At 36.1% G+C, this 20,613-nt stretch overlaps 1 protein-coding gene across 1 annotated transcript in view; it reads right to left on the bottom strand.

Moving 5' to 3' along the window:
- Positions 1 to 20,613, bottom strand: part of Ack-like (activated Cdc42 kinase-like) — a 216,375-nt gene that overhangs the window by 6,993 nt on the left and 188,769 nt on the right. Inside the window, exons 13-19 of the mRNA XM_071594800.1 lie at positions 19,906 to 20,045; positions 18,715 to 18,851; positions 17,591 to 17,792; positions 14,941 to 15,188; positions 13,761 to 14,081; positions 11,654 to 11,950; positions 111 to 732 (exon numbers count right to left, since the gene is read on the bottom strand). Coding sequence (XP_071450901.1) covers positions 111 to 732; positions 11,654 to 11,950; positions 13,761 to 14,081; positions 14,941 to 15,188; positions 17,591 to 17,792; positions 18,715 to 18,851; positions 19,906 to 20,045 — 1,967 coding nt within the window. The remainder of the gene's footprint in view (positions 1 to 110; positions 733 to 11,653; positions 11,951 to 13,760; positions 14,082 to 14,940; positions 15,189 to 17,590; positions 17,793 to 18,714; positions 18,852 to 19,905; positions 20,046 to 20,613) is intronic.

Below are 20,613 nucleotides of genomic sequence, written 5' to 3'. Positions count from 1 at the left end.
CAAAAATTCTGTAGTTCTAGCACATGGTTTTGGACATTAACAACTCACTAATTCTTTGGCATTCCCAGAGAAATGCTAAAGGTTTGACCAACAAGTTAAGACAAACTCACAATTCTCCACATCACCCCCAGATGAAATTTTCGCCACAGCATGCGTGATCCCACTGCCTGGGAACACAAGTGGGTGCCTTCTCTGGTGCCTTGGCTGGTCTGATGAGCTTTTCCGCGTCCTGTCCCTCGGCGGCAATGGAATAGGGTTCCCCTCATCCTCCTCTCCATCTTCATCTTCCTCATCATCTGGGGAGTCGTCAGCAGGTGGAGAGGATGTTATCGGGATGGGTGGGGAAATCCTCGATGTCACCCCACTCACATCCAGCGGGGGCCTGGGGAGAGATGACCGGCCACTGCTCCCTCTCTCCCCCAGTGACCCCAGCCGGTGCTGCCTCTGGAAGTGATTCTGCGTGCCTGATGACGACGTTATGTGCAGTGACTGGTGCTTGTTGCCGCGCACGCGGGGTCTCACACCAAAGCCCGAGCGAAGCATCCTCAGGGGGTTGGTCTCGTCCGGGTCAACAGGCTCGGTTGTGGCAGGTCGTGGTGGATTGGTGTGCTGGTGGTGATGGTGTTGGTGCGAGTGGTGGTGGTGATGGGGAATGGAGGGGGTGATTGCAGGGAGGGCGGGCTGCTCCACCAGACTGTTGTAAACTGCCTTTGCCTCCTCGGTCAGAGTCGACTATGGTTTATTTAGGCAGTTTTCACAGCACATTTTTTTTGGCATTTGGGTTGAAGAGTGGACACGTTTTGGGACATTTTTTTGGGAGAAATGGGATGATTTTTGGCGATTCCAGATGATTTTGTCAGGAATGGAGCCCCGAGAGATACGGTAATTCCATTTGGGTGAAAAAAAACAAGGCACACGAAAGAAAAAAAAAGAAAAATAAATAAATAGGATAAGAGCAAAGAGACAAATCAAAACAAAAATAATTCAAGATGAAAAAGAAAGGTTTTTATTAATAGTGAGACAAAAAAATTCAGGTTGGAGAAATAAGACAATGGCATAAAAAGAGAGAGAGAGAGAAAGAGAAAGAAGAGGAACAAATGACAGAATCAGAACACTGAGATATGAGCCCGCAAGACAGACAGCACAAGTGAGAAGAACTCGAAGGAAATGAGAAATTACACAAAAAGTAATGCATAAATTTGCTAAAAAAATTCATGGAAAACATACTTAGCATTCAAAGTACATACACAGATTTAGTCAAGGGTGCACAAATGCTTCATATATTTATGGTTTCCTTATTGTGGCAACCACAGATTAATCCTAGAGTTTCTATGGCCATGGCTCATTACAATAATTGATTGTAAACTTTGCAAGATCATGAAGAATTCTGCATGTCCGGGTTTTCACCGCGTTGTTGTTTGAAGCCGACAACAGTTTCGCCGAAGTTTCATCCGGCGTCTTCAGGTCGAAGATGAGGGACTCAGATTTTGGCCGTCCTTATATAGGTGGTCCCGTCCAAGTGCTGCTCTCTGATTGGTCCTTTTTCGGAGGACTCTCTTCCACGCGTTGTGGAGATGGTAGCCTTCATCTCTATTGAAATTCGCCGGGTTTTTGGCTATCTCAATAGCTTCTCTGATTAGGCGTGGGTAATATCTACTTTCTTTACTTATGATTGTAGCGTCATGGAATAGAATGTCATGGCCGGGTTCACTCCATTTATGCTCGGAGATGGCCGAGAGGTGAAACTGTTTGTTTGTAGTAGCCCGGAGGTGTTCTTTCATCCGAACTTTCATAGCTCGGCATGTTTCCCCGAGCTATGAAAGTTCGGATGAAAGAACACCTCCGGGCTACTACGAACAAACAGTTTCACCTCTCGGCCATCTCCGAGCATAAATGGAGTGAACCCGGCCATGACATTCTATTCCATGACGCTACAATCATAAGTAAAGAAAGTAGATATTACCCACGCCTAATCAGAGAAGCTATTGAGATAGCCAAAAACCCGGCGAATTTCAATAGAGATGAAGGCTACCATCTCCACAACGCGTGGAAGAGAGTCCTCCGAAAAAGGACCAATCAGAGAGCAGCACTTGGACGGGACCACCTATATAAGGACGGCCAAAATCTGAGTCCCTCATCTTCGACCTGAAGACGCCGGATGAAACTTCGGCGAAACTGTTGTCGGCTTCAAACAACAACGCGGTGAAAACCCGGACATGCAGAATTCTTCAAGCCACCGCCGTGAAAATCTACGCAGCCATATACTTTGCAAGATCATGTCTTCCATTGGAATGAAATTAGCTAACAGGGCAACATATCGCACAATTCCCAACCATGGGAGTGATTCTACCGTTCTAAAAGAATTTAAATGCAGCTACAAGCCAAACCAAAGTGACATTTATGGTAGAAACTAGAGATATATAAATAAAAATTGACACATTTTGACGTACATTTCTGTATAGGGTAATATGAAGTTACATGGGACATCAGGAAATATTTAACTATGGGTAGAGACTATTACTTTCTCTTCCATATCGTGAGAACACCCAACAAAATGTATCCTGAGAGATGACCATATATGGTAAGATCAGTAGTTTAAAAATTTAAAATGATGTCTACAAGTGTCACATTAGCACAGAGAAATTTTAATAATATACATTTGGTGTATCTAAAATTTTTGTTTTCAATATTTGTGCACCCCTACTTTAAATAGGTCTAAACAATTGGAAAATAATTACCGACTGAGCATTCATAATTTTCAACTGATGTACAAGCACCACAGTCAGTGCCATCAATATAAATGTTGATCACATTGACTGCTGATTTCACTTATGTTAACATGTGGCATTTGTTGGTATCGTAAACATTCTGGACAGGGAATATATACCATATTGGCTATTTAGTGTCACTACACACTGTTATTGAGTAATTATTTATAGCAGTCACAAATGACAGTGAGTACTGAATATATCAATTAAAATACCAAGTATGTACACTGAGTTACTGCATTTCAAATCCATGCCTTCTATACACTTTAACAATTTAATTATGTATTGTGTTTTCATACATGAACTAAAAATTGAAGCACAGAATATCCATAACAGTATTTTATTTTTTTCATGACAACTAATTTTCACATAAGCTGTTGTTTTGAGAGCATTTACACAGTTTTAAATGAAGGCCTAGAGGCATGAAACTTTGGATGGAAGTATTTATGATGATGATATAACAGGCAATAAATAAGAACTCTGAAAATTTACAAGGCATAATCATATCTATATAAATGCCCTGTTGACTATAAAAGCTAATACATACTCCTATGAACTGACTCAAAAAGCCATTGCATTTCCATAGTAAAAAGGCGAAATAGTACACCAAAGTATTTTGCAATAATAATCTAACTATGCTCATATTGAGATAATACTCTAAATAAACCAAAATGGTACTAAAAGCCATAATCAGAGATGGCTGTAGCTTTTGGGTATGTACATGCATACCTATTTCTTAGGAAATCGAATCAAAATGTCTAGTCTAGTGTACAGCAAGTTACCCAATAAAAAAATAAGCCATCCATGGAACATCAAGCTCTAAGATGGGACATTATTTTTTATCTGACCACTCATAAGAATAATAGGAATTAATTCTGAGAGCTAATTACAATGTTGTAAAATAAAAACTGGTCTTGGAGACATTATTGATTCCATAGCAAATAATGCAACAGACAATAAGTAACTTCTTACAAATAACACAATCTACGACATATGGATTTGAGTGCATTTATTTCATCCTTTCATGAAATGCATGGGTGGCAAAGCCATGAGATACAATATTTTTTTTACAAACTACATGCACTAACATATAAAAATTGGAATGAATCATTTGCATGGAAGGTTTCTAGTTGAACTTGTTAAAGCTTTTAAACTTTTTGGTCAACAATAGTAAAGCCACAATTAAAAACAACGAATTGCCCTTATCAAAAATTATCAATTGATCCACTGGAGCTATAGATTAAATTTAAGAGGTAATTTAAAGTTTGCAGAGATAATTGTGAAGCCCTTATAACAAGTATAAACCCTGTAAAGATAATTTGGCAATACAAAATTTAAATATCTTTGTCAAAAATATTTAGTTTTATATCCATCAGCATTGTAGATATGCAAAAGTCAACACGATAAAAATTACTGTTTATTAGCAAAAGCAAGTGGTTAAAATTCACTTCTGTAAGGTACCTACAATCACTGTTACAAGAAAACACATAAAGTTTCTTTTTGCTAATATAGCATCCCATGCAATTGCATATTTCAAATGTCCGAGTATCAAAAACCCATGAAAAATTTTGTGCACTTTAAGCAGAAAGAAAAGGTAAAATTAACTTTCTAGAGCCAATGACAAATTGATGGAAATTTGTAGAGCAGGTAATTGGAAACTTAACCAAGCTTAGTTGAGTGGGTACTTTCAGCGGAAGATATAATTTGAGAGTACAGACATTTGTGTTAATTTCAACAAAGAAGTGACAGATCTCCTTGCAGGTATTTTTCATAGATGAATAATGGTGATTAGTTTTTGAGTATTTCATATCACCATTAATATTTGTATTCTCCCTTTGAAATTTAGTAGTTCAGCATTACATCTTCCAGTACAGACAATGGCTGTTTAGATGGGCACATGACAAAATAATTCACGAGTGCCCATGACTTTTCACAATGAGAGAAATAATTCTGTAGAAATCTGCTATAACAGGTATGGCATATAAGTAGTGAGTTCATCATAATAATGTGTGATAGTTTAGCCACTGTATGTCTTATAGCAAACAGCCTGAGTTACTTCGATTGAAAGTAGTGATAATTACTGTAAACATATCACAACAAAAACATACTGCTTTAATATTTGGGTATCCAGGTTGCATAACTCAGATTCTGTCACATGGAAGGCATATACCCCAAAAGATAAAATTAAACAAAGAAAGAATAACCTAAAATAGGTAATTTATCTCTAAAACAGAACAAATGATTTTTGAATGTACACATTTGAAGGTTCAAGTGATCAACATTAATGGTTTTCCAAGCACTCTCCAACCCATCGACTCTGCTGCCAACTAAGATTTTTTGGGATGTGCAGGATGTTGTGACAATATAGCTTGATAGAAAAAATACATGTGCTCAATATAAATTTTGCATCATATATATTAGGGATGTTTCTTTGCCTGCTGGCCTTCACCTCTTCAGCAAATGGTAAAATATAATTCTGATGGTGACATCATAGAGTGTGCTCAAGGTTACCCAGTCCAATCAACTTTTAAATTAGTGCCAAGCATTGAAAAAGATTTCGATGCTCAGGAATTCAATGCAAACAACAAGGATGACTGAAATGTTTTTGGGTCTGATAAAAGTGCATTTTATGATACAAGGGATAGGTGACAACGCAAAAGTGAATTTATTTTCGGACGAATCTTCTTAAATCTTTATTCCCCACATTTCAACTTACATCTCTGAAAATAAGGATGCTTTGGGGGACCAACAATGTTCATTCAAGTCTTGGCTTTCCTTTTTTTAAAATAATTATTGGGTATTAGTGTTATGAGCTTTAATGATGTAATTTTACTATTTCTGAATGGGGCAATTAATTTGAACCACCACTAGTCAGGCCAGAGATTATGACAATCAATAAAATTTTTAACACTAAAGAGATGTTTGCAAACATAAGATGTCCTTGATTGTAGATCAAACATTAGACATTAAATTCTTTTGATAATTAATTGCATTTTTAGATTTTATTTCCATGGCATTTTTACCTTAAAGCACCAAAGAAAAGAGTGCCTAATGATTGCACACATTATTTGAAATCAATGCTACTGTCTGATGAGATAATATCTTTTGAGAAAACTTCGTTTACAATTTTTTTACAGTTATTATGCACTTGCATGATAGTCTTTCGATCATCCTATGGTTCACCTCTGACCCACTCAATCTTGGTACTTGAGTGTATGATGATACAGATTTCTTACATCATACATTAGACAAGTAACAATGAATGATAAATATTTAAATGAGATTTGTCCACTCCAATTATAGCAGGATTCTACTGTACTTTACACTAAAAAAGCACAGCAGATAATTGTAAACTGAGAGGAATCACACACCCAACCAATGGGAATGAATTCTATGAATACCAATGCAACACTTTGAAAGCCATTCAATTCTTTTTAAATAATCAATTATTTTTATTCTCAACTATATTTTTCTAAACATCTTCAAACTGAAAGAATCTGTAGGATATGCTGTAACAATAACTTTTCACAGAGTCATCCATTAATGGGCATTAAAATACAACAATTTCAGATTGCATGAACTTTGCCAACTCTTTCACTACATTCTATTTTACCTAGGGACAATTTTTATTTTTGATAGTAAATGGTATGCTCATCCCAAGAAAAATATTGTTCACATGTTTGCCTGATTTATCATTTACATGATGCCTAATTGAATCAAGGATACAAGATTAGTTGTAGATATAAAAGTACTTTTGAACTGTGCATGGATGTAGAGTAAAAAAGTTTTCAACACGGAAAAGTCAAGGGGTTTGAGTATTTGTGATTATAAAATGACCATTACCTACACAAATCAACATTTCCCTAAAACATCTGTCAGGTTAAGGGCTTCTGTAAACTTGCCAAACATTCCTTAACTTTTAAGCTTCAATCCCTGAACCTTAAGTTGACCATTATGGGATTTTGTAAATTTGCTGCATTTTTCCACATTGAAAGATAAATCAGAATGAACTTATAGGTCAAGTGCAGGTAAACATATGATAAAATAAACTGGTATTTATCCCTTAAATTTGGTTTTATCAAAATGAACACATGAAAATCTATCTTGTCGAGATAAACATAAGTTGAGTATTTAGTGTAACATCCAAAAACAAATAATGATCAAAAGGTCAGTTTCATTAACTTCACACAAAAAATCATTTCATTTTACACATTTCTTTAGCTTTCAAAAAGTGTGCATAAAGAGTAAATGAAGTGTATCTGACATGTGGCGCCAATATAAAAATTGCTTAATTTATTATGAAAGAGAAAGGCATCATCTTCCATACACATTTATACCCTAAATGCAAACTGTCGCTTTTTCTTACCAATATGCACATAAAAATAACGCCGGCTACAACCAACCATGAGGCAACAATTTTCACATATTTTCCCAAAATAGATATAAATATATATATATTCTAAAATTTTTATAAATAAGCAAGCAAACGGCTTCATATCAAAAGGGAGATGATATGAAATGCTAAAAGGTATGCAAAATGTGAAGGACAGTGAAAGGAAGATACACTAAAATGTCAATGCCACGTGATAACCACAAAAACTGTTTCTACAACAATACAACCTACACAAACTACCACATCAAGAATATTCTCTCACAGCATGCTTTTCTTTTAAAGGCATTTTAACCAGTGCACAGCCAATCTACACTAATTCTAATCAATTTTCAGACAACCAGTAGACAAACTGATTTGGCTTCAAAAGTATTTTCTACATATATTTTGCCCTAAGACATTTGCCATTGGATGTTATAATGGAAACCTACATCGTTGTTACAGTGTTGATACATTTCTGGATTTTCTATCATACCAGACTTTTTGAAGATTCATTCCCTATGCATTTGATTCTTTTGGGAAAAGCTTTCAGAGTAAAACTAATGTGTCCAACTTAGACTAATTTAGCAGTCAGCAGTGTAAGGCTAGGGACCACACCCACAAAAAGTTCTGAACCAACTTTCTGATTTCTGAATGATGCCAACTCCTTTGATTTTCACTAAAATAATGTTTCAGCAATCTGGAAAAACTACTTATAGGGGCATGTAACCAATAAGCACATCTGGAATTGACAACCTGAGTGAAAACATCAACTTTTAGAACTTGCAGGTATTGTTACATGCACTCTTCAACTCCTAAAATGTCACCATTTCAAAATTTCCTATTGACAACTCACTGGATTATAATTAATCCAAGAATTTACAATTTTTTGGTCAAAATAAGTATGTCTCATGCAAAGAGTTAAAATGAAGCCTCCAGTTTTGGGTGCCTTTGAGTTTTGGTAAAGAGCTTTTAGCCAATGACACACCAAATTAGGAACAATGAGGGCATTGGACCATGGGGAAGGAAACTTTAAAAAGGTATATGATGATTAATGGCACTTTGGCGCATGAATGTGAAGCGTTTTCTACATGGATAAAGCTTGCGTTTGTCTGAGATTTCTCTGATTTTTCCCAAGATTGCAACAATTCCGCATGAATTCAATTTTATCAGGCTCAATCTTGCAAATACATCTTAAAGAATTAGAAAAAACTTTGTAAGAATTCAGCCAACTTTGTGTTGCGACCCGAGCATGTCGCAAATTTAACAAAAACGGTCACATCACATTGAAGATAAAGACGAAATCAACATAGTTTTTCAAACTCTTTATCTTTCTCATTTAGCACTGACACACTTAACAGCAGAAAAACACCCTTTTGGAACCCTGACAAGATTAAAACAAACTTTGGCTGCACACTGGTCCAACAACTACGCACGCCACATGACTACCGACCACAAAAGCAAAAAAAAAAGAAACTTAGGTCTGGGCGGAACTCATCGTGAGGAAGTCGTGGGTGAACTCGGGGTACTCGGGAGGGTCGGGACTCTCCGTGCCGTCCTCAGACGACACGGAGAAAGACGTCCCGCGCGGGTGGGTGGAGGAGCGCAGGAGCGAAGAGGCAGACGAGGACGTCGATGACGACGCATTGCCCCCGCTTCCCGCAGCCCCCCACCCCTGCCACATCCCCGTGCGACGCAAATGCTCGAGGTCGAGAGCTCGCGGTAGCGGGGGGACGTTCATCCCGCGCGGTGACGGACGGAGGTTCGGACTACCCGAGGCGGTCGTGGGCGGCGAGGACGATCCCCCGCCGCCTCTGTCCGAAGGGTCATCTTCCGAGTCCGAGGAGGCCGTGAGGTGGGGGCGGACTAGGTAGCCGAGGCGCCTCGGCTGGGGTCGACCCCTTTTGGGGCTGTGGCCGTTGAGGCCGAGGGCGCCACCGCCGTTGAGGCCATCCGCGGAAGAGAGACGGGGGCTTCGCTTGGAGTGCGGGAGCGTGGGTGGGGAGTATTCGGGGTGGTTGTGGTGATGGTGATGGGTGGAGTGCGGGAGAGTATCCCGGGATCGGGCGAAACAGAACTCCCCGGAAGCCGTGTCCCAATAGGCACTGGAGGCGTGGCCGAGGGGAGGAGGGGGAGTGTTGGAAAAGGCAAGTCGGTCGGCCTCGCATACTCGCCGTGGGCTATGAGAAGGCGGCGTCCCACCATTTGACGAGAGGGCGGTGAGGGAACTGTAAGCACTGGGGACCTATTTAACCGAGCCGTGCGGGTTGAGTCAAGTGCGTAAAAAGTGGGAATAGAATTCATGCATTTCATACACAGAAACGCAAATCAATGAATTATTTAAAGCGTGGGAAATTACATTCGCAGCGCAGAGAATACAGAAAAATCGGAAAATAATTCAGGCAACAATTGAAAACAACCAAAAACATGGTAAATAAATCAATTAAAAACCAATAATAATAATAATAATACAAAATTATAAGGGTGAGCATGGGAGATGAAAGGGGTGTGTTAAGGAGGAAAAAGAAAGATTATTAGAACTGAGTTAGAGTCAGAACACTATTTCACTAAATTATTGAAGACCACTTTGATTGTAGTAGGTCCATTAAATAATCATTCAAACATTTTAACACAAATGGAAAGACAAAAACATATCTGCATTACACGGAAATTAATATTGAATTAATTTAATAAGTGGACATTAAAATTTTATGCAATATTTAAAAAATTACATTATTTTTTAGCAAATATAAGTCCCAGATGCATTATTTACTATGAGTCACTTATAAATATTTTAACCTCCATTAAATTAAAATGCATCTTCAATTTAACATCAAATGAATTAATAAACAATTTTACTTCAATTATTATAAATTATAGTCTCCTTAGCAGGAAAACAAAATTGGGGAGATAACTTCACCTATAATGCAAGGGGGTGGTACTGGCAAAACTAACACTTTGGGTCCAAACTAGCAGATATCCACAAAGCTTAATCTATGGTACCTTACTATAGAATAGTGTGCATTTTTTTGCATATCAGCTGTTCACAATCTAGATGAATATAGACATGTAATAAAATTTATAATATTGGCAACTACCAATGGAAAATGAAGCAGGTGACCAGAATTGGAAAAAGCTGAACAAAACTTGGATATTCCCTTATACAAAAAATACTTTGTCCCAAGAACTTGAACCCAAGTGCCTTATGCAGAGAGAGGAAATATTTGCTTTGTAAATTTTGGCTGTACAACAAACAACATGTGAAATCATCAGTGGTAATGACAACAGTGAATATTAATTGTTCAAGCTTCTGTGATGAAATATCTTAATTGAGAAGAAATTAATTTTTAATCAAATATTCAAGCCAAAGTGCATGCATATTATTTTTTTGTACAAGTTGCCACTCAACAGTGAGTCCAGAATTAAATATTCATTAGTATAACACGTGGACTGGTAATGACAGCTCATCAATAGGTGACATTTTTATCTCCATTACATCTGGTCAATGGAAAATTGGTTATGAGTCTTCAATTACATGTGCATTATATACTTTACATAAGGTAATGAAAGAAGTTAACCATTACCCACAACACATTTTAGGTGAATGTTAGGGAAAGAAGCCAATCATGATCAAAAACCCTCACTTTTAATCATGCCCACAGAATAAAAGGGTTAGCCACCTCCTACAGATAAGTAGGCCAGCCTTGTTTGAAAGCGACAGGGCTGGAGTATCAATATCCCTAATAATTCTCCTTCAACTCTTTGTATGGTATAATGGTGGAAACCAACACTGTGATTTATTAGCATTTTTTATTTAATCTGCAATGCTATTTTCAGATGTTATCATTAATTTCATCGTATTTTTGTGACATTTACTGCTACTCCTGTATAAGTATTTATTTAATTAAGACGTTCAAGATATTTTTATTTACATTAATTCTTAATCATATTTTCAGGAAAACAATAGCATCCATAATTGCAAATGAAGGTTCAATATCTAACTTATCACAGTATCAAAATTTTGCAGACATTGAACTCTTAAGGAGCCAAAAGTAATTGTAATATTCACCATCACTGAATAAGTGGAAGAATAAAGGACTAAAGAAGGCTAACTTTTGTGCTTCAATCTACCTACCTAATCAGCAGTTTAAGAAAGACTTAATAAAAACCATCATTATTATTGATTTTTGCAGGATAACACTGAAATGTATTCATCAAACAACAGATGTGTATCAATGATAAGATCAGAAAAATCATTTCCAAATACAGGAAAATTTTACATTTATGCAACCAGCCAAATTATTAGTATTTCTCACAGTATGTAGGCTGGGTACATAAAAGGAAAGACATTATTTTGACTCGACATTGCTGCTTCCATTCAGAGAGATTCTTGGGTGGAAAGATACTAATGCAATATGGGGAGAAGCATTTTCATCTCCTCTCCATATCACATCTTTGCCCACCTTTTTATTTTCGTAGCACCTTACATTCAAGGCAGTTCCTCTCATTTTCTCACCTGTATATCCTGAATCGATGCTGCCTCCTCGGCAAAGTTTCTCCTTTCTGCTTTTGGACTTCCATTCCCCCCACTCACTCCACCCTTGACCCCACTGCTGAATTTGAATGAGAACTTCCTCCGGGATGGAGATGCTGGAGTCCTCGGTGTGTTTGGCGGTGAGTCCAACGCATCACCCCTCGATGAATCCAGCATCCCTCCTCCATCAGCTTCCAACATGGAACGTGATGCCATCTCAGTTGCCATGGCAATCGCTGACTCCAGAGTTTTTTGATCAGCAGCAGAAATTGGTTTCACCTGTCCATTCAACATTCATTAAAATTCATTAAAAGGTTTCCCACCCTCCAAGTTTGCTGATTTATATTTTTCTTATAGGACTGAATTCAAACAAATGTTGGAATTACTACTTATAAAAATAAAGGGATTTAGCATCCATTAGTAATAAAAATAACTTGTAGCAACTTGACTTTACAACTCGAATTTAGCTGTTCCATGCCACTGACATTAGCTGACACTTAATTTTAAGAAGCCAAAATAATTTTAATGTTCACCATGATTGAATAAGTGGAAGAATAAAGAACTAAAGCAGGCAAACTTTTGTTCACTAATATTTTTTGCAGCATTCAGAGAGACAGAGTTTAAGCCTTTAGAGTTTAAAATTCCATTATCAACATTCCACAAAATGCTGAGGTTTCTATGTAATGATCATGCAAGCTGAAATGTAAAAAAGAATTTTACAATTATGATGGTGGAAGGTCATAGATAAAAAAGACCATGGACTATCCAATAACCAACACTGAATAAAAGGAAGTTTTTATCACGCCTTGAATTTCATAAAATAATGAGAATAAGTAACTTAGCATGACTTAGTATTATTTCATACATATCACCAGTATAAGGACATTATTATGCTCATATTTATCGCTTTTAAAATTGTATGATACATACATATATATTGAATTCATAAGTCATGACAGAAGGTTCTTCTACTTAAGATTTTCAAATCTTAATTTTACATAATTTTATCAGGTTTTTCCAAAAACATTAATTTGAAAGTGTTTAAGCATGAGAATGTTCAAAAGTATGACCAAGATGCACATTAAATAAAATTTGCATATTTTTTCCATTTGAAAATTTTTTCCATTTTGGTACTTTTGGGATAGAAAATTAAAAATGGCAACATATTTTTCTTAGCAATACAATTTCAACAGTAATCAATACTTAATTTCATTTAGGTGAAGTCTTATTACGAAAACATATGATCCCATTTTTGTAGATTGTAATGAAATCAAAATGTAAGCAAAACTTTTGAAAAATTTGACACTTCATAATATTCATTATATAAACTATTAAAAATGCTATACTTTCACATAAGTATAGTATGATAAGTTGCAGATTTGCCAATACACTGATATTTTGAGTAATTTCAACATTAAGATTGATGAAAATACTCAATAAGATGTCTGGTAAACTAGTGAAATACATCAAAATGTAAGGGAATATCCTGAACAATAGTTAAGCTTCCATTGTGAAACAGTAATGAAGTTAATTCAAAAATCACTGAAAGTTAAATAATCTTGATTTTCATTTGGTTTTGGTAATATGGTCACAGTACAACAGTCAGTGCCAGTGAATACTGGTGAATAAACAATAACTAAGTGAATTATGCAATACAAAGATATACATATTAGTCAATTGAAATTAATGGCTTGTGTGATTTAGTTGAAAGGTAAAAAATACAATTCATAGATAGTAGTAGTAGCAGTATATAATTAGGAAAACAGGGACTTGGACCAATAACAATCAGTGCCTGATCACTGATCATGATTCTATGATTGGATCACAGCTTGATTTTCACTGAAGAAAATAAACAGTAAGCAGCCATTAATTGATGCAATAAAAGTTACCAAAATGCACATAAATCCAATAATCAATGGATAGTTGAGACATTTATGAGTAAATTTAAATAGCAATTAATTTGAATGAAAGGTTACATTGAACAAGTAATTAGGGATAACCAAATGGGGGTTGAAACTTGGCCAGAGTGTTTTGTAGATGGCAACCAACAAGAGGCATGAACGGGAGTTTGAAACGTGCTAATACTCACAGTGGCTTGCTTCTTCTTTCCACCCATCTTGGCAGCCATCTCTCTGAGCTCATTCCTCATGTTGTGAGTCGAGTCATCACGGTGCCTTTGGCTATGGGAGTCCTTATCACCCCCATCCCCATGACGCTCATCTTCTGACGATTGGTGATGCCCAGAGACAGGTGGAGGAGTCCGGCTGCCGGGTCGCGGTGGTGGGGGTGCTGGCGTGGAGCCCCCTGCTGCAGAGCTCTCCATGCCCCCTGATAAAGTTCCCCCCACGTGCCATGACCGTAGCATTGCATCCATTTCATCCATTAAACTCGGCCCAAAATCAAACGACTTCTGTGTTCAAAGAGAGGGAGAAAGAGAGGGATGGAAATTCATGTCACCGGCAAATGCGCATCATTCTCAATTTTGAGTTGTGTGAGGAATTTTCTTTCAATTAGCCATTCGAATGCTCATGTTTTGATTTGACTATCAAAGATAAAAGAGATTTTTTTTTAAATTTTTAATTTGATCCTAATTTTACAAATGCAACAAGAATCCTATACAGCTATATCCTGTTATGAAATAGGAATTATCCAGAAACTGCCGCTTTCATCCTTCAGCAATTAAACAAAAGTCTCATTAGAAAATTATAAAAGGATTACTTTCTCAAAGTCTTCTGTGCATATAATACACAATATTGCCCAATGGTAATTAGGTGATTGGCATATAGAAATACATCAGATACGGCAAACTTGACAGTCCAAAGTTTAAAATTAGGCAACTATCTCAGCAAACTCAAGTCAGTAAATGCATCTAGTATCACACTGATGGCACTTTGTCTTTTCCGCAATCTCTTGCCCACCCTTTAACTCAAGAGCCAGAAGGAAAGAATGCTCAAAAAGGTTTAGCCTTCTTGCAAATCTTCTTTCTAACAAAATAATGACTGAAGTGCATCAAAACACTACTTTAGCACCCTGCCAATTTTTACAAAGCATAGGATAAAAATCAATCTCATTACTTTCTTATGCCAATATAGAGGAGAAAGGACTTAAAATAGTATGTGTGCCAAAAAAAGTTCACATTTCAAGGCAATAACAACAACCTCAAAGCAATGACGTGAACTGAGATATGCATTTGTCTGCCTGACACAAATATATACCGTCTCTCATAAATTCATATAAAAGCAATCCCAAGGGAAAGGAGAGTCACTCACCTCAAACCTTGGACTTTCTACACCTGCCTCATCATCATCATAACCATCAAGACTGTAGTCTTTGCAACTTGAGTGGTTAGCACCACCGCCATCCTCCTCATCACTGATTTCATGGTACTCATGATCAGCAAGAAGTAAAATGCCCTTGGAGTTACTGCTGCCAGTTCCCCGTGATAAGGACGATGATCCCGAGGATGAATTAACACCAACAGTCCCCTTTTCACTGCTGGCATCTGACCAATTGTTGTCTGTGAAGTGAATAAGATCTTAAATTATTTCTGATCCATCTAAAGTCAGCAAACAATGCCAGAAATGCAATCTCCATTGAGAAGAAGTAAAACCGAATTAGGGATATTGCCCAGGCCTAATCAATTATGATAACACTTGAAAAAAGGGCCCATAATGAACATTACCTCAAGTACAGGTGGTAAACAATTATTTATTATGTAAATAAAGTTCCATTTGAAGGGATAAACTTGTATTTCTAATATCCTGATGGCCGAAATCATAGAATACTCTTCTTTTTCATATTTCATGTGTGTTTGCAAGAATTATGACTGTGCAGCCCAAGGTATCATAATTGTTTTCTTAGCAGGGTAGTTGACGCTTAGAATCTAAAACTAAACACCATATAAACAATATATCATAACTTTTCCCAAATGAAAGATTGTTTTCCAGGCACCAAAGGATGAATTTTCTCTAAAAAGAGAATATTCTGAAATTAACTAAATCATAAGCAATGATATAAAATATATTTTAAGACACCCATAAGAATGACATAACTTTAAAAAATAATGGGGAATAAAAGGGCAGACACAAGTGAGGTAGGAATGAAGATAATGGTGGAATAAAAAGGACTTACAGCAAAAGAACCCAAATGAAAAATGCTAAAAACAGATAAGAAATGCCCAAAAAAAAGGAGCTTAGCACCTTGAGGAATATGAGTAGTTGAGGGAAGGTAACTTAGGTACAGCTACCAATATTTTGACTGAAAATGGACAATTAGGGAAGCCAGGGAAGTAGTAATTAGATAAGGCAACCAACAGGTGAGGTAATTAGCACTGTTAACAATATTCTGCTAATTTGGGTTTGGTTGACTTTTAGGGAGTAGAGATTGGAAACATGGCTTTATCATTAGCCTACTTACTCTAACTAAAAGTATCATGGGATTCAAATTGAAACACCTCATTTGAAATACAGAGTGCTGCATTTAAAGTGCTTTCTAAATTGATCAAAAGTAAGAATAAAGAATACACTGCTAACACCACAACTGCGGTCCAACTAAATGGCACAGCATGTGAATAGAGCAATTAACCTGTCTAATTGCCGGGACTTTTTTCATTATTGCTGAGATCATTTTTACATCTATATTGAACCATCCATATTATGAAGTACTAAAGTGCACTTGCGATGTTTTCAGGAAAAGATTTCTGTTATACCTGATATATAAGTGGCAGCGCCTTTCCGTATCAATTATTTCTGTAAAGCTTTTCAGAGCCAGAGGAAATATTATAATGGACACTCAATTCTGCCACTTAGATAATCATTCCGGGAATTTGTTTGCTCTTTCTTTCTGAAACTAAATGTTCAATGAAGAAACCATCATGGTTCTGAAAAACCTGCAGCCTAGTGTGCCTGTTGTGATATTATCATTTTAACTATGCATCTAACAGACATAGGTTATTTGTGCCTATAATTTTAAAGTTCTTTTCCTAATTGCAAAATAATAAAAAATGGTAATCATCAACAATCATCAATCAGTAATGATCAAAAACCACTAAAAACTGTTATTCAGCAAAATTCAGCAATCAGCAGTAACTGATAATTGCAGTAATGAGAATTAAAACATGACATTGATATTCATTACTAATATAATCGATTATTATTTCTATTCGTCAATTAATCATACCTGTACATGCCAACTTAACCCTCTTATATCGATATATCGGCTCTTGCGTAGGCTATTGTTTAAATCGCTGTAACTTATGGTTTTTTCTTTTATAATTTATGGTGTTTGTGCTATCGATGGGGTGAATTCCATACAATTATACAACACATTTTTTTAATTTTTATTAGCAATTTTAAATGCTTTTCAAGTCCCAATTTGACTCAGTGAGATCAGCCTTTTCAACAAAATCGAACTATGCAGAGGCTGACAAAAATATTTGCAATTCACTGGTTTTTTTTATTTGTTTACAATTTTTTCTACATGTCTTTTTGATTCTTTCTTATATTTAATTATGGTAGTTTTATTGAAAAATGTTTTTAAAAAATATTAGTATTGTGTCTAAAAATCGAAATATTATTGCTAAAAAATATTCTTCAAATTTATAATACTGTAATAATTACATTTATTTTTCAGATGATGTAAATGTATAACATCATTATTGACTACAATATTTTATTTTCAAATAAAAAACTGCATATGGATATCTAAACAAATAACTTCATAATGTTTTTTTTCCTAAGCTGATACATTTTCTTAAATTACCCTTCACACTTCTCACTAGTACCCCTGGAATCCCCACCGCACTAAGAGGGATAATATAGTAGCTTTCAAAACCATATAAAATTGGAATGAGTGAAAAAATGGCATATTTAAAAAAATTTGAAATGTTTCAATGGTGGATCCCTATAACGATCCACTCACCTTGAGCAAGACAGGGCTTCCTGGCTCCCCCAGTGCTTCCTCCACCTGTTTTGAGCAGCAGTGGCGCCTTATCGGAAGAGGACACCTCCAACGATGACGTCCTCATGAGTGGCACATGCTCATCTGGTCCAATCACACGACCGTCATCCTGGGGCTTGTAAGGAGTGACCACCTGATGGGGCAGGTGTGGATATGGTGTTACCTAAATAAACCAAGGCCAGGGAGGACTTTTACACCTTAAAAAGGACCAAGGGCGGTCATCCACAGCCAATTTGAAAAGTTATGAGGAGAAATTTCTCAGGCAAAATCCTATTTTTCCCACAAGCACTGCATTTTTTTCCTTATGGAATTATTTCCAGTACTATTTGGACAAAATAAGGCAGAATTCCATAACTTTTTAACACTTTATGAGTCTTACTACAAGTGTGGCTGGAGTATTACAATGCCAGGTTGAATGCAGCCACATATAGTTATGAAGCCAATTGATATACGTGGTGTGTGCATAGTTAAAAAGCGGATAAAATCAAAGTCTTTTTATAAAACATGTTTGGGTGTTTAGATTTGGTTTTTTATGATTGAGAATTATTGAAATATGAGCTATAAGATCTAATGGGATAAGTCTTTGTTCTATAAATTTACCTGGGTAGTTTATTTACCTATATGGAGCAGGAAAGGTTTTTAGCAGAGCTGCTTACAAACCAAAGTAAAACTAAATGTGTACGTTGAAATGGCTATGACATCTGAACAATCTCTCTAATAGTGTCATTTGGTATGCAATGAAATGAACTGTCTCAAGATGCAAAAAATCTTCTGGTACCGATACTAACGAACCTAATGATAAATGAGTCGTAAAACTATATAGTTTTCAAAATAATTAGACAGGAAATAACTTATAATATTGTTATGAGTTAAAATATACCGGTAACATAATTTTAATTAGCCATGCACACCATAAACTTCAAACTTCTAATTATGTATACACCGAAAAAAACTTTGAATTATATACCCAATTAAAATAACACTCCCAAATATATTAGAATATATTTTGAATTTTACATACCCCTATCCATTTGTAATCCTAGAAATGATGGTGTTTGAATTATGTGCCACTATGATAAACCTACCTTTCCTCCAAGGAATGAAATGTCACCAAAATAGGCTCCATCCAGACCAACGTGTCCAGTGTGTTTGAGGTCTCCCTGTGGTGAGGAGATCATATCAGGTCGCAGCCTCCGACGGGATGAATAGGTATTCTTTCCATCTGAGGAATAAAAAGGACATGAAATAACTTAATTCTGACAAATGCAAGCCATTTAAAATTTTCCACAGTTGCTTTTGCTAATGACAAATTCCAAGATGCTAAAATTGGGTGAGTTTTGAAAGTCACTTACATGAACTGGTACTCTTTGAAGTCTACATTTTTTATCACACATCTGAGTTTATACTCATGTTTTACAACCAGCATGTCATATTACATATTAGAGAAGTGGCAAATAAAATACTGACTCTAAGGTTGACTGGTTTTTATTGTCCAACAGAATAATTTTTATTACTTATGTTTTAAGACAACTATTTTAAACAGATGAGGAGTAAAAAATGTTTAACCCTAAACTAGTAATGCATATCAATGCAACAATTTCAGAGGGTAAAAATCATTTGTCTTGACTGGGATTCGAACCCGGATCCCTCGATGTTCGATCGAGTGCTTCAGCAATTTAAGCTATCAAGGTATCCTCTTAAGAAATGCATATTAGCAGATGACTCTGTTAAAAGTTACTGTTGCGGCATCTCCCGCAGTGTCTTGGAAGGAATGCATAAACTCATATGAAATGAGTTTCTATTATCTACAGACTTTATTTTACATTATAACGTATTTTACCGACATATCAAGATGCCACCGCTTCGCCTTCCCTTAACCAAAAAACCACAACCACTGACTTCGAAGTCCTGAAAACCCCAACCCCCCACCTTCAACTTCCCCCTCTCCTCTGTCGGAAGGGTATATATTCAACAGCCATAAGTTTAACTTGTACCACAGTCAGTGAAATTCATTGTACCATAAAATAAAGGCTGTGGACTGAATAAATTAAATTAGATGAAAATGATAAACTCATTAAATATGGATATCAAATTCAAAGTGTAGGAACCCAATGACCTCCTTTTCATCTAAGAGTGACAAACTCAAAAACCACATGCCAACTCTTTATCATGATGGTCAGAAGGTATCCTTCACAACTGCCTTTGCAAGCAAGTATCTACAATGATAACAGTAATACTATGTTGTTGTCAATTTTTATGACTGAATTTCATCTTACCCCCACGACTGAACTCTGAGGACTTGACTGAAGTTGGTAGATTGGATCCCAAATATGCAACAGTGTGTGCAGGATTGAACAAGCCAGCCTTCCCACTGTTAAGAACTCCTTTCCAACAGCTATTTACACCTGGCATTGGACTAGAGAGAAGACATTTGTTAAAATATTTAACTTTCAAATTATTATGGCACAATGGAGCATACAATACAGTTCCACAATACATTCGGCAAAATATTATGAACTCCAAATATGCTTACCACTTTGAAACTCATTCTTACTTATGCTTTGGCAGTAACAAAATTTTAAATTATAGATAACTTAAGGATCTGAAATTATCAATACATACAAAAGCATTACCGTTCCCTATTTTACTGTTTTATGAAGTTTTGTGGCCTACTTATTTATCTTAGATACATAAAAAATATTTAATATGCCAGCCAATCAATTTATCTTCCTATGCACGAGTACATGTCTATTTATGGTACAAATATAATTTATTTGAGTCTATTTGACATGCCCTTTCTTTGGAATCATTAATATGCAGAATTAAACATTTAAATCATAACAGAATAGAAAAAAATGGTTTATTATTCTTGGATCTCCTGTACTATGCAAACAAGAATTTACACTTCAGAACTCTAAAAAATTCAATAAATTGAATCAGTCAACTGGGAAAAAGTTAATGAATATATAACTCAAACAAAATTT

The sequence above is a fragment of the Hetaerina americana genome, unplaced genomic scaffold, assembly GCF_022747635.1.
Source record: "Hetaerina americana unplaced genomic scaffold, ioHetAmer1.1.p SCAF_7, whole genome shotgun sequence".
NCBI lineage: Eukaryota > Metazoa > Arthropoda > Insecta > Odonata > Calopterygidae > Hetaerina > Hetaerina americana.
This window is presented reverse-complemented; position numbering and strand designations above follow the sequence as displayed.